Raw genomic sequence first — 14,416 nt, forward strand, 5'->3', positions numbered from 1 at the left:
CATGTTACTTAAGCAGTTCTCTAAGGCAAAAAAACTATAAATAAAATCTGTTTTGTAGCACATTGTAATGCATAGTCTCTGCATCATAAATTTTAGTACATATTGCAATTGGTTTTTTCCCTCAAGAGTCAAATGTTAACCCTGTCAGCAGGAAGGAGTACTTTTTTTAATCCTTCCATTTAAAAAAAAAAAGTTCCAAAGTATTAATTATGTTAGCAAAAAAAAGGGGCAAACACCACATAAATTTGTAGTCTTTTAGAAGGTGGAAGCCCCAAATTGTTACCTTACAAATAGATACTGACAATAGGTATGAACTTATAAAATACATTTTACAGCAGTTTGGTACATATTGATATAAAAAAAAATAAGATATTTTACTGTCCTACTTGTATTTCACTGAGAGTTGTTGAATGAGATGATTTTAAAGTGAACAGTTGAAAGAGCACATGTGTAGTAAGTCTCAAAACACTTTAACATGCAAAATCCTATTCTAGTATGTCATCACAGATTATTAAGCAGTAACAAATAATTACTGATGCATAAATTATGATGCACAATCATAATATGCTTCAATAGATATAATAACTTGACTTTCTAATGGTATGTAATCCATAATAGCATTGAGGGTTTGGGGCTTTTTTTCTGATTAATAATATGTAGAAATAAAGATTGACAAGCAATGATATGTTGACCCTTCTGGGTTTTGTCTCATTACTTGCTCAGTGAAGACAGCCTAGCTTTGGATTTTTTTAACACTTTTTATGTTTGTTTGATCTTGCAGAGCCCTTTGATGGGACAAACACTGCTAGAGCTGTACATGAGCGACAGAAGTTTGATATTATTAGAGGTGAATTTCTGCAGGTAAAAAGTGCATCTCATTTAATTTTTCTGGTCACTTTGGTTTTCAAGATAGTTGTACAAATGCTAGTCATTGAACCTGCCTGTTTCCAATGTTTGTCTTTTGAATATATCTGTGCTTTGTACTATATAAGTAATAGAAAAGCATTTTTATATATTTTTGTGGAAAATTATTTAATAAGAATATTTATTAATGTTTGCCATTAGGGCATATGGCTTAAGTTGAAATGGGTACTTGAAATAGGAAACCCTTTGTCTTAGATTTTCTTGTGTGTGTAAAATTCTAATGATGGTTAATAGCTTTAGAATTATAACTTCAGGTAAAAGAGGAATGGGCTTGATGGTTGCGCTCAAAGAGTTGCAGTCAACAGCTGAATGTCCAAGTGGAGAGCAGTGACCAGTGGTGTTCTTCAGGGGTTTGTATTGGGACTGGCGCTGTTTAGTGTCTTGGTTGGCAACATGGACAGTGGGATCAAGTGCACCCTCGGCAAGTTTGCCAACAACACCAGGCTGAGTGGTGCGGTCGACATGCTGGAGGGAAGGATGGCATCCAGAGGGACCTGGACAGGCTTGGGAGATGGGTCTGTACAAACCTCATGAAGTTCAATAAGGCCAAGTGCAAGGTCATGCGTGTGGGTTGAGGGAATCCCAAGCACAAATACAGGCTGGGTGATGAGTGGATGGAGAGCAGCCCTGTGGAGAAGGACTTGGGGGTGTTAGCGGATATAAAACTATGAGTCAACAATGTGCACTCCCAGCCCAGGAAGCCAACTGTATCTTTGGCTGCATCAGAAGTAGTGTGGCCAGCAGGTCAAGGGAGGGAATTCTGCCCCTCTATTCTGCTCTTGTGAGACTCCACCTGGAGTACTGCATCCAGCTCTGGGGCACTTGGCATAAGACATGGACCTGCTTGATTGGGTCTACAGGAGGGCCACAAAGATGATCAGGGAGCTGGAGCACCTGCCCTATGAGGACAGACTGAGAGAGTTGGGGTTGTTCGGCCTAGAGAGGAGAAAACTCAACAGAGACCTTATAGTAGCTTTCCAGTACTTAAAGGAGCCTACAGGAAAGATGGGGAGGGACACTTTATCAGGGAATGTAGTGATATGATGAGGGGTGACACTTTTGAATTGAAAGAGAGTAGTTTTAGGTTAGACATAAGGAAGAAATTCTTAAGTGCGAGGGTGGTGAGACCCTGGAAGAGGTTGCCCAGACTAGCTGTGGATGCCCCCTCCCTGACAGTGTCCAAGGCCAGGTTGAACAGAGCTTTGGGCAACCCGGTCTAGTGGAAGGTGTCCCTGCCCATGGCAGGGGGGCTGGAACTAGATGATCTTTAAGGTCCTTTCCAACCCAAACCGTTCTATGATACTTCTTCCTACATGAATTTGACTGGTAATAAGCAATGTTTTATTCTTCTTACTATCCCTTTTTTATAAATATTACCACCAATGATTTTCTGCTGGTTTTTGACAGCTGTATTAAATTGGTACTATTCTTTGGGGAGACCATACTCATAATTTTAGAATGAATAGTTCAAACTGGAGCTTTCACTGTTCCAGTCAGTGGAGGAGGCAAGGACACTTTGAAGCAAGCAAGATTTAGGTCTTGGTTAAACATAATTTTTCTAAAAAATCCTTGCTACCAACTCTTTTATGCTTGTCTCCTATTGCAGGCATTGCATTTGGAATTTCAACTCAAGTTCTAGTTTTCTGAGCTCTCTTGACTATGCATAATGTAGTTATGACTAGAAATTAGTGCACAGAACTGGCTTCTAGCTTTAACCAGTCAGAATCCCCTGTTATACTGTCATTGGAGGCTGCTCTTTACTCCAGTTAATCAAGTTCTTCGATGAGGGCTTCTCCAGCAAGAAGGAAATCAATGCCAGATAATTATAATAGAACAAATGCTATAAGGTGTTGCCTTAGTCTGAAAAAAAAAAAGTTTTTTGGTTTGTAATTCTGTTCAGAAATGTCAGTTCCCTTCTATTTAACCATGTTATACAGAATACTGAACTGTTCACATACTTTTACATAAAGTATTTGATTTTGTGAATCTGCTGAAGCAGTGGTTTACAGAGTAGTTCGGGCTCTCTCACTGTTCTGTCAAATCAGTGAAGTTCTCTTTTCAGTGTTTTAAATTTAAAAAATTAGTTTCTAGCCTGTGTGGTTTTCTGAAAAATGTAAAAGCAGTTGTTTGATCCTAGTTGTTTGGAAGCCTATATACTACAGTGTTACAGCCATCAAAAAACTTCCACTTTACTAGGAACCATAAGGAATGACAGTTGCTTAAAACTGCAAGTACTTATTAATATCTTTCACTTTTTTTAAGAAGCCTAAGGAACCTGTTTGTCTAACTGCTCTTGAGAGATTATTCTTCCTGTGGTTCTCATTACACATTGTGGTTTAATTCATTCTGCATAGACAAAAGGGTCACTGCAGTTATTTGCAGGTTGATGGCCTAACATATGTGACAGATGTGTCCTACTTCATACTAGAATACAGAAGAAAATTGAAGTAACATATTTTAAAAACACAGTTAAGTTCTGGAATTGTCAAATTCCTGATATGTCTTGTATCAGGAACTTTGACATGTGTGAATTTGAAACAATTATTTTGCAGTCAGAATATCAGTGTAATGATTAAATAATGTTAATGTCTGTCTCCATAAATGCACTCTCACAAGTCTGTATGCTCCTCAGTGGTTCATTACATTTCTTGTACCTTTTTGGCTTTTTTCTTTCCTTAGAAACAAAACAAAACAACCAAAAAACCCCCAAAACAAACCACAATACAACACCCCTCTCTTCAAGAATGGGAAAAATACCAATCTTATTTTTGTGGATCTGTGAGACTCTACTGCTTACAGTGGTATTTAAGTATTAATGGCAAAGATTATTTAGGTTTTTAAATCTTGTACTTTTTTCCCCAGGCTTGGCATTTATTACGAAACAGGAAAAACCTGAATGATATATTACCTATAAGAGCAGCCATACAGAAAAGATAACCAAACTCTTCCACTTTCTTCTTCTTGGATCCTGCTGAAATAAAGAACAGTATCACAATCAAGAGGCAGTTACCCCATGGTTTTCTATGACATGTTTTTCTCTGTAAACTTTTGTTAAGGAAATATTTATAAGAAAGGTAGCATATTTTATTATCTACACTTGTTAATACAGCTGTTCATTCAAAGGGTATGTTTTCTGTAATGCTGTTGAAAATGTTGAAATGTCTGAAAATGTTGTTGACTTCTAGAAGAAATTCAAACAGCAAGCCACAAGAATGAATTCATCTTAAGGGAAGTATGGGAATAACTGACTTGTTTCCATAATCTGTGTAATCATTGATTCAGACACATTTAACCATGAAATGAAGACATTCAGAGCTAAACAGTGTGCAAGTCTGACTATATCCTTAAGGAAATGCACACTGTACCCACTTCGCGGAGCGGACTACCCGTGCTTTAAATCTACGTAATTACAGTAAGCACTTTTGCTCAACTTGGCACTTTTCGATTTTTTTCCCTTTTACATGGAATAACAAGCAACAGTTTATGAAAATTAAGATAGCTTATGGTTGGTAGTATGCTGGATATCAAGAACTGTAATCTAATTTTCAAGTAACTTCTATGACAAGTTGAAATAAAGGAGGACAGATCAGTATACATAAATGTTTCATATTCACACAGAGTAAGCAACAGACTTTTTTAGTGCTTTCTTTTACATATGTGAAGTAATGATGTCTGCTTTGGGGGGAAAAAACCCAAAAAAACAACCCAAACCAACCCCACAAACCAAAAGCCCAAACCAAAAACAAACATCCCACTACTCTACCACTGCTACAATAAGATGGGCTTCTGTTTTGATTTTGTGTAAATATTTGTCAATTTGTCAGCTACTGTAAATTGAATTTAAATAGTTAATCTTGAAAATTCTATCTTTTCCAAAATAAAGTTGTGAACATTCTTTTAGACCTCCTGTAACACAATTTGTGCCTCTCATATATTTGTTATTGAAGACTAATTCATTATTAAACTGTACTTACCACTGATGTCAACTTCAACATTTTTTTTTAAGTTTAATATTTTGTATGGTGTTTGGAAGAAAAACGTTTATATAGAGCAGATACAGCCTATTTTTCCAGTTTATGTTATTTTATACTGCATATTGAAACTATTTCCTGTAATTAAGTAGAAAGGGAAATGTCATGTAAAGGAAATATTTCCCCTGTTGCAAAAATAAACTTCTATAGGGTTATTCTGTGCTGCATCTGTGTACAGGTAAAAGTTTCATTTATTGCCATCTCCAACGAGATTGTGAAAACCCTTATGACTGTGGAAAATAACAAGCATTATCTCTTCTTGTGTGCACTTTAAAGTTCTAATTTATTTCAAGTTTTACAGTTTAGAAGTTCTAGAAACTGTAAACTGCCTGCTGTGAGGTTACGTGCTGCATGCTTCACCTAGTTTTAAGATTAAAACAGCTTCCTTCTGATATTCAAACATTCTTTCTGTTTTAATCCAACTCTAACAATCCGCTAAAATGTTCTTCCTCAATTCATACGTTCCTCCTCATTGCTCATCCTGTTTATAAAATGGTAGACTTGGTCACAGTGAAACATTCACTTTTACCTGCTTATAAAATGGAAGCAGAAGATTTTTGTCCAAGACGATGTCTGGATTCAAAAAGGCTCTGCAAGCCCTAGGTGGATCTTGGGGAGAGGGGCGGGCTGCTCATTTTTTAAAAAGGTGCTGGCTTTCTCTTTGTCTAGAAAATCTGTCTGGGGACAAGCCTGTTTGTTGCCTCCTCTCTGGAAAACTTTCCTCAGAGAAAATTCCCCAGTAATTTACTGTGTTTTTTACTGTGTAACTTACTAAGCAAGGTGGTATAAACTGGTTTAGTTTACAGCAGCAGAAGCTAGTGGGTAATCTGGCAAGAGCATGGAAAGTGTCAGGGCTCTCATATATTAAAAAGTAATCTGAGAGGCCTAGAAAAGAGATTTCACCAGATGTTGCATTACATTATTCTCCTATCAAGGCTAACGAGCAGCACCACTTTCTGTGAGTGAACATAATTATATTTGTTAAATAGTGGGCTGCAACTTTTGTCAGAAAACTTCAGATAAAATGCCACAAATTAAATGGTTTGGGGGGAGTGAGTAGGAAGTGAACTTTGACTAACTTTGGATTCAGTTCTGCATAGTCTGAAGTTGTTCAGAGGTTTAATGACCTGTATTTTCACCTACTCTGAGCAAGTGTCCAGAGCAAGAAATCCACTAATGGCTATCATAAATCTTAGTCTTAGTATGAAGTTTTCCCTTCTCCTCAACTTCAGAATAAAATCCTTTACACACTTTGGCGTACACCCAAGCAGGAATACTTTTGCTGGAAGACCTTTGGTAAAAGGTGGTGTTTCTATGGAGTGTTCAAGGTTTCAGCATTTGTGCAAGATGCTGACTACTTTGAAGCTTCTTATTGCCTTGAAACAAAAATGCTTTAGTTCAGCTGTTTGTTCTTTTAGGACTAGTTTTGACTACTCAGTTTGGCATTGGGTTTGCCCAGTGTTTCTCACCTCATGTCAGAAACTACCAGTGTCTCATCTACGATTTCAGGAACTCTCTTTAGTCCTCTAGCAGGATTTTAATTAACTCATTAGACCCTTTTAATTAACAGGCTCAGAGGTGTATGGGAGGACTAAACATTCGGAAGAACTTCCCATTCAGAACTGGCATAGGCTGTATACTGTGAAACTTGAAGCTTCTCTTCTAGCTCTCTTGCCCTCACTTCTCCTAAAATGTGATTGTGTAAGTGTACTCTCTGTACTTTAAGGTGTTCTGATAGTATGAGAGCTTATTTTTAAGAAATCCTTTACAAAGAATTCAATATAAACCAGTTTTAAGATTCAAACTGAAAGGTGGCATGGTTATTTGGGAGAAATGGGCAACCATGATAAGGATGCAAGACAAATTGTAGATAACCCAAAGTTTGCATTTGTGAATACTGTCCCAAATGCTTATTTGGAACCAATGCCTTACTTGAACTTTTGTTACTGGACTCGATTCACAGTATATTGGGTGTTAAATTTAACTCCATATGAGAATGTCACAGTTGATTTAAAATGGACTCTACTTGCTCTGGATTATCTCACATGTATTTTGTAGTGTTTGTTATGTTGTCTTGTTTTCTCCAATCCTTGTATGTTTTGATATAAATCTTTCCCTCGCTGATTTTATAGACTATAGTGCTTTTAGGAAGAGCATGGAAGATTAAGCTATTTTGGTCAATTTACAAGATCAGATTAAGTTGTGAGAAGTACAGGAAGGAGGGTGCTAAATCGAAATAACTTGAAGTTCTGGTAAAAGGGTACTCACCTTCCTCTTGTTGTGCTGAAGACTGATTCAAAACTTGTGCAATATATTTATGCTTTGTATATAAGTATTTCTAGAAGGTTGTAATGCTCTTATTTTCCATGTGTAAAGAATGAAGTCCTCTACCTTAAATATCATTGTACTGTGTACACTGTCTCTGTGCTCATGAGAAAATGTGGAGTTTAAGTTAGTATCTTTTTCAAGTATGCTGCTTCAGGAAATTATGTTCTGACCTTGTAAATTGTGTACTTCAGTGGGTAGGTCAAATGAGCAGACAGGTTTTATCTGTATGTATTGTTTAGGAAATATTTTACTTCAAGTGAATCTGTCAGTAGAAATTTAATTTAGCATTGCAGAGAGAGCTTGTTGTCAGAAATACTTGCTTGGGTGTTTCTGTACTTACAACACAAGGAAGAGTTCACTGACCAATTTATAACCAGGTATTTATTTGATGAATAAAAAATAAAAACATACCCACTGCTGCCCCTACACCCACACCAAAAAGGAAAAAAAAAGGGGATTAGAGTTATACTATGTATTCAGTAATAAATATTATTATATTTATACCTGAAATAGCTTTGAAATTCTTTAGTTAGAATCAGAGTTTCAGTGCTTCTCCCTCTACTAAAAATAATTTTTTAAAAAAGTCACTAGTTTGGCTAATACAGGTTGGAAATATTTTCATTTTGTCTGTGAAAAGCACTGCATTTTGTGTGAAATGCAGAATAATAAAGGGTAAATGTGGCTTAACCTGAACCCTACATGGTAATATAGTTTGTTTTTGTTTTAAATTAAAATTGGTTTAAGTCTAGTCAAAGGGGAGATTTTAAATGTCCTGTGACTTAACACAGCAACAAATTTGAGAGTTCAAATATATTCCCTTTGTTGTTAAAAACTACACTGCATCTGATACCTCTTATGGTACAGTATTAATTATTAAAGTCGTATGTCCTGGTCTCATCCACTAAGAATTCTATTTGACCTCTCTAGCTCAAATCTGAGGCACTCTGGGTGTTCTCAGGAGTGTCACTTGCTTTTGAATGTACTAAATGCACCTTTACTTGGAGCCACAAGAAAACTCTCCCCCCACTTCATCTGTGCCATCCACCCCAAATTCACTAGAGGTGGCTTCGGAAGGTGTGCTGGGGCTCCAGCCCCTTTCTCCCTGCTGCTGCCCAGCTGCTCCATCTCAGCTGTAGAAACACCTCATTGGCAGCAGCGGGCAGGTGAAGGGGTGAGCAGCCAGAGAGATGGCCCTCGGGTTTTGCCACGTGTCCTGACACCCGGTTGGTGCTAGGACCCAGGGTAGGTCCAGCAGCGACTCGACGCTGTAACTTCGCAGCTTTCTATTTAAAGACTGCCCTGAGTCAGGAGAAGCGAGAGCTGCTGGGGATGACAGTTGCTTCAGGCAACCCTGGGTTGGACCGGGTCGGAGGTAAAAATCACCGGCGAGGGCCTGAGCTGGGAAGGGCATGGAGGGGTACCGCGGTGCCGAGTGCGACAGGGCATCTGAGACCTCATCCTTTGTAGAGGATGAAGAAGAAGAGGAAGAGGAGGAGGAGGAGGAAGAAGAGGAGGAAGAGGCTGTGGACCCGGAGGAAGCAGAGGAGCTGACTAACAGGTACTGCCTCCCCAGGGATTTGCAGCCTCAGGGGCAGCTGGCAGCTCCATGCCAAAGCACCAGCCCAGGGCATGCCAGAATGGGAGCCCAGTGATGGTTTTAGTGCCTTTCCCCCTTCAACAGTTGCTGCAGATAAAAAAGAAGGAGGGTGGGAAGGGGGCCTAAGGGGGGGCTGTTAATGGGGGGTTTTTTGGATGGGTATGGCTGTAATTAAGTTTTGTGCAGTAAGTGTCTGGCCTGAGTTCCCTAAAAGCTTTTCTATTTAAAGATCCTCTGGCGTGAGAGCTCAAGTGGCATCTCCCTCTGCTCCTCCCTCTCTGGCTGACTCTTTGTCACATATCGATCTTAAATGTTCTGCAGATTTGCTTGTCAGGGAGAAAATGGTCAAAGATTATAATGGCATATTGAAATTTGTTCCTTTTTATGGCCTGTCTTCCTTCCTGCTTGTCCCTCCCACTTCAGTCTCTTCCTCAAAAAAGGAAAAACTTGTACGTGCTTGCCACCAGATTTTTGGGATGAAAGGAGGAGTATTTTACCAAGTTGATTTTTTAATTACATTTTTTCTTAACTCTTGCACAGAAACAGTTTGTTGTCCTAATGTGCTCCTGCCATCAGGAAAATAACAAGCAAGACAGTGGCCCAGCACCCAGCGCATGCCCCTGGTTTTGTGCATGATGCTGAGGCATCTGCAATCCGATCCACGCGGACAAATTCCTTCAGCTGTGCCAGCTGGGTTCAAAAAGAGACTGTGAGGCCTGAGAGTCCCCCAGTGCATTTCAGGTTGCAGGATTTCTTCCCTGTCCTGAATAAAGCCTATCAGTTTTGGGTGGATACTGGTAGGAAGAACCAACGCCATTAATGTTGACAGCTTAAGGTATTTCTAGAAACCATTTTTTTAAAGAAATTTTGGTCATACAGTTCCTAAAACCTCGGTGCTGTGGAGCCATCCTGCATTTACAAACCACCCTGGTTCTATCATAGTTCATAGTGCTTTCTGATATTGCTGATGGTCACTGGGAGAAAAAAGATGGCAGAAGAGAGGCAGGAGGGGCTCTCTGCAGCCTAACCCATCCAGAGTGCTGTGGGAATGAAAGCCAAACAGGGAAATGTAGTCCAGGACTGCAGGAAAACTTCCTTGCTGAGGGAACTGCGAGCTAGTTTCTAAAGTAAGAGGACAGCCCCAGTGTCTAACAGAGGGAGATGTTGACTCTTCAGTCCCATACTGACACAGAGGGGGTTTATATTCCGATAAACACTGCTTGCACATGGATGCAACCCTACGAGAAAACCAGCTGAAGTTGGTGAAGTGGAGCTACTCACTGCAGATAGCTAAAACACAACTGACTGGGTATTTTTTAGTAGAATCTGCAATTAAATGTCTAATGATAAAACTCAGATTGTAAAACAAGTGGTAATGGCTAATTTTTCCCTTAAAGGGAGGGAAATCTGTGCATCTTTGCAGGTATTTACTGCTTGTGCTAGGAGCATGGCTTCTCCACAGGTGCCTGTTAGCAGCTCCTAGCAGCGGAGTCTTGCTTCTGGCTGGAAGCCTCTGCAATGCAAACCTGGCCATTGCATCTCACCATTTAGTTGAATCACAGCAACCATTACCTTTAGCTCTCAGTTATATTAAGCATTGTAGAGTCTATCCCTATCCTTAACCATGTATCCAATAACAGAGGTCAAAGTCTACCAGAGAGGTTTAACAGCTGTGCTCAGTGGTAACTGATTAGTTTAATTATATTACAGGAGATGTATAATTTTGGGTTTGGCACAGATACAGTAACTGCACCGAACACTCAGCAGTAGCTTAGTATAGTTAAGTAAAACTGACTCTTTAACTGCTTAAATTTTGTTGTTGCAAGTATCAGTAGGGTTGTTGAGTTTAAGGCCTCCGGTGCTGAGTGCCCAATATGCAAACTTGGCTGAAGACAGCCTGTCCTGGCCCCTGCCGTCACTGATTTATTTTTAACAACCCCAAGCTCTCTGCAGCTTTTGTCTTCCTCCTCTGCATGCATGCACCTGGTTGTGCCACATTGCAGTCAGCAGGAAATTCCACATTGGCCTCTATTTCCACCATTCAAGCAAGCTAAATATCCTTATACCTGTTTTATGAGAAAGTTATGCAGCGAGATTGCTGGCCCAAGGTCAGCAAGTGCCTGTGTGAAAGAAGCAGAAGAGCCCTTGTGTTCCTCTGGGACACCAAACCCTGAGCCCTGCCTGGCCCATTGCACTTACACACCAGTCCCTCTGTAGCAGCTGTGGGGATTGAAATCCCAAAAGCTGCAGCGGAGTTCATAACTTGAACTTGATGCATGCACATAAAAAGCAGAAAAGTGTGGGTTTCACATATTTATTACCCTTTTAAATGTAATCTTTAAATAATTTGGTTTCCTAACACAGGTTTTTATGCAAGTAATGAGACCAACATGCAGCATGAGTACTGATCATAAAGATGGGATAAGGCATTGTATCCTTGTCAGCATAAATAAGCCACTGATCTTCGGAGGATTCACGCAATGTTGTCTTGCCACAGATTGTGGCAAATGTCTTTTGTTTCTGGCTCCATGTAGAATTAATCATAGAATCATAGTGTCCTTCAAACAGGGTTCATTTTCCAGTGTGCAGAAGCCAATCTTACACACAGAGCTGATAGCAGTTTTTTCCATATTTGCACAGACATGGGTGCTAGGTGGTAATTTCACAAAGCTAGCACACCACGTAAAATAACTTTAAGGTATTTATACACTTCAGGGTACATGGATACACATTTATTATAATGTCCATTGATTAGTTTCTTATTGCTGTATCCCTCATTGGTTAGTAGCATTCCTCGTTGCTATTTAAAGTTATAGTGTGTTTTATTTTTTCTACGCAAGCTCAGAGGGTAAGAGTCTTTATTTGGGCAGAGGTTTTCAGAGCAAGGGGCATGATTTTTACTGTTATAATAAGGACAGTTCCTCTAAAGGTTACTCTAATCTCTAATTAAGCTGATTTACGGTATACAATTTTAATGAGCTTTCATATTTCAAGTTCTTCTTCTTCAAGGACAGTAGCTCCTGATTAGAAATTCCTTAGTAAATCATTGCTGATGGTTTAAAGAACACACTGACCTAACTGATAAATCCTGTGTGGCCTTGTATTTGATGAGAAACATTTGTATGGACTGTAGTATGTTTTATAAGACCTTGTACTTGATGAGAAACATTTGTTCAGGCTACAATAGAATGGTTTGAGTTGGAAGGGACCTTAATCATCTAGTACCAACCCCCCCTGCCGTGGGCAGGGACACCTTCCACTAAATCAGGCTGCTCAAATCCCCCTCCAACCTGACGAACACTTCCAGGGAGGGAGCATCCACCTCTCTGAGCAACCTGTTCCGGTGCCTCACCACCCTCACAGTGAAGAATTCCTTTCTTATATCTAACCTAAATGTACCCTCTTTCAGTTTAGAACTGTTACCCTTCATCCTATCACTACGTTCTCTGATGGAGTGCCTTTTCTTTTTTTAGATTAAACATCTAAACAGGGGAAATATTTTAAAAGCATATATTGTGTGTTTTAAGGCAAACATAAGTATGAAGATAATAGGTTTTAATTTCGGTGTTAGTAACAGTGAGAATTAAGTCTAGCTATAGGAAAATAGTTTACCAGTTAACTGCTTTACCCACTGAAATATCTGTGTCTCTAACAACTACATGATAGGTGAGCTGTGCTGACATGCTTCTGTCTCTCAAACTGTTCCCAGCTGATTTCCTTTTGCAGTGGGAAGGTCTCTGGACGTGTCTGTGTTTAGGGCTTACATAAAAAGAACTCTGCAGTCAAATTATACATGTTTCCATGTAGCTAGTTTGCCTGGATTGGGTATGGGGCTCATTTACTCTATTCATTTAGTGGTGGCCTAAGACCAATAAATGAGGAAAAAGTCCTGGACTTACAGAATTATTTTTTAATCATTTTTTTTTATATGAAGCAGTGCGTCCACAAGATGAGAGGTGTGGAAGCTTTAGAGCGAAGTCTAGCTTAGAATGGTTAGTTAAACAGATGAAAGTGGAAGCACAGATGAGAAGGGGATTTCCTGCCATGTGGGGGTGCTTCCTGCAGCATCCAGGGAAGTGAAGTTGTGAAACGATAGCGAATGGGATGGTGGAAAAGAAGGGGTGCAAATGGGAGTGCTGGGGATTTGTCTTCCCAAGGAAAAGTTTGCCATACCCTCCTCAAAGCAGAGAAAGATATGGGGAAAGGGTGTGTGATTATAGTTCCCTAGATGAGCCAGGGCCTGCCTTGGGCTGGGTCAGTAAAGGGCCCCTGTGGCTGTTTGCCCACCAATGGATGCAGGTGCACGCACAGGGAAGGCAAGAGCGGTGGGAATCGAAGGCTTGGCATTACCCCACACAAGCCATTTTGAGCACAGTGGGGCAGAGGCTGGAGCTAAAGGACACCAGGAGCAGCTGAACAGGGCAAAACTTCAAGGTGGGGGCACTGCAGTGGGGAGCGGTGCAGCTAGTGACCCCCACTGCACATCCCAGCCCCTGCCAGCAGCTGCAACTCAGCACTCCATATTCTGTTTCTCTTCGGCCTTTTAGATAATATTACCTGGGTCCTTGATAAAGGATTACAATGCAGTTTGCATCCAAAATAACACTCACACTTCAAAAAGTCCTCCATTAGGTCTCAGCAAAGTGACTAAATCAGTGTGTAAAGTAAGTCTCCCACTGAGACCGAAGTATTTGTTCAATACCTGTTCTCCCTCCATGACCTGTACAGTGGAGAATCCAGAATGCGGGAGCAAGGCAGACCTTTGGGCGCAGAGGTGCTGCAGTTTCTCAAATAGCATCTGAAGCTGTGACCAGCAATGCCACTGGGTCATGCCATGACCTGATGTCTGGAAAACGGATGAGCTCTGCAGCAGGTTGTGTCCCTTCCCAGACTTTTGCAGACATCCAAGGTGGAACAAAATGTGTGAGATGGGCCCAGCTCCTGCCTCCCAGCTACTCTTATAAAAATCAGCTCTGTAGCAGAGTGAGCAGCTGTCTTACTGCTTTTAGATAATTATTCAGTTGAGTTTGGACAGATGCATGAGCCACTGTGTTGCCAGAAGGGACACCATTAACACTGAAGGAAGTTGGCAGTAGGTTGACAAGTGAAAGACTGGTTTTAAAGTAGTGACTTTCTGTAACTCCTAATTCTTGTACCCTAAAGAAGGAGATGGATGAACTATAGCCCTAGGAAATGCAGAGCAAGAGACAGAGACCTTGCTAAGCATACTAATTACTGTAGGGGGAAAGGGTGAGTGTGGTAAACGAAGAAACTACAGGAATGTGCAGAATAAAAACACAAACACAGAAAAATAAAGTGTTTGCTTCAACTAGGAAAGCAAGCTGGCCAATACCAATTTCCACATTCCCTTGCACTGTGCCTGCAGGGCTGAAGTAGGAGTCTTGAGGGAATAAGATCTTGTCAGTGCAGGCCACTGCCACAGCTTGACAACTCCGTCATTTTATCTGGGTTGTTTTCAGCTTGAGAGGTGTTGTGCAACAAACAGCAACAAATCTTGACGATAGCAGGAGTGACA

General features: G+C 40.3%; 2 protein-coding genes across 4 annotated transcripts in view; both read left to right on the forward strand.

Annotated features, from left to right (window-relative positions):
* Positions 1-4,615, forward strand: part of TENT2 (terminal nucleotidyltransferase 2) — a 48,020-nt gene extending 43,405 nt beyond the window's left edge. For all 3 annotated transcript variants that reach the window (XM_026865572.1, XM_026865573.1, XM_026865574.1), the window contains exons 14-15: positions 782-861; positions 3,787-4,615. In XM_026865572.1, coding sequence (XP_026721373.1) covers positions 782-861; positions 3,787-3,861 — 155 coding nt within the window. In that variant the 3' untranslated portion in view covers positions 3,862-4,615. The remainder of the gene's footprint in view (positions 1-781; positions 862-3,786) is intronic.
* A 4,024-nt stretch (positions 4,616-8,639) lies between these two features.
* Positions 8,640-14,416, forward strand: part of CMYA5 (cardiomyopathy associated 5) — a 49,159-nt gene continuing 43,382 nt past the window's right edge. The window contains exon 1 of the mRNA XM_026865980.1: positions 8,640-8,841. Coding sequence (XP_026721781.1) covers positions 8,693-8,841 — 149 coding nt within the window. The 5' untranslated portion in view covers positions 8,640-8,692. The remainder of the gene's footprint in view (positions 8,842-14,416) is intronic.

Source organism: Athene cunicularia (assembly GCF_003259725.1).
Source record: "Athene cunicularia isolate RWA chromosome Z unlocalized genomic scaffold, athCun1 chrZ_part1, whole genome shotgun sequence".
NCBI classification, from domain to species: Eukaryota; Metazoa; Chordata; class Aves; order Strigiformes; family Strigidae; genus Athene; species Athene cunicularia.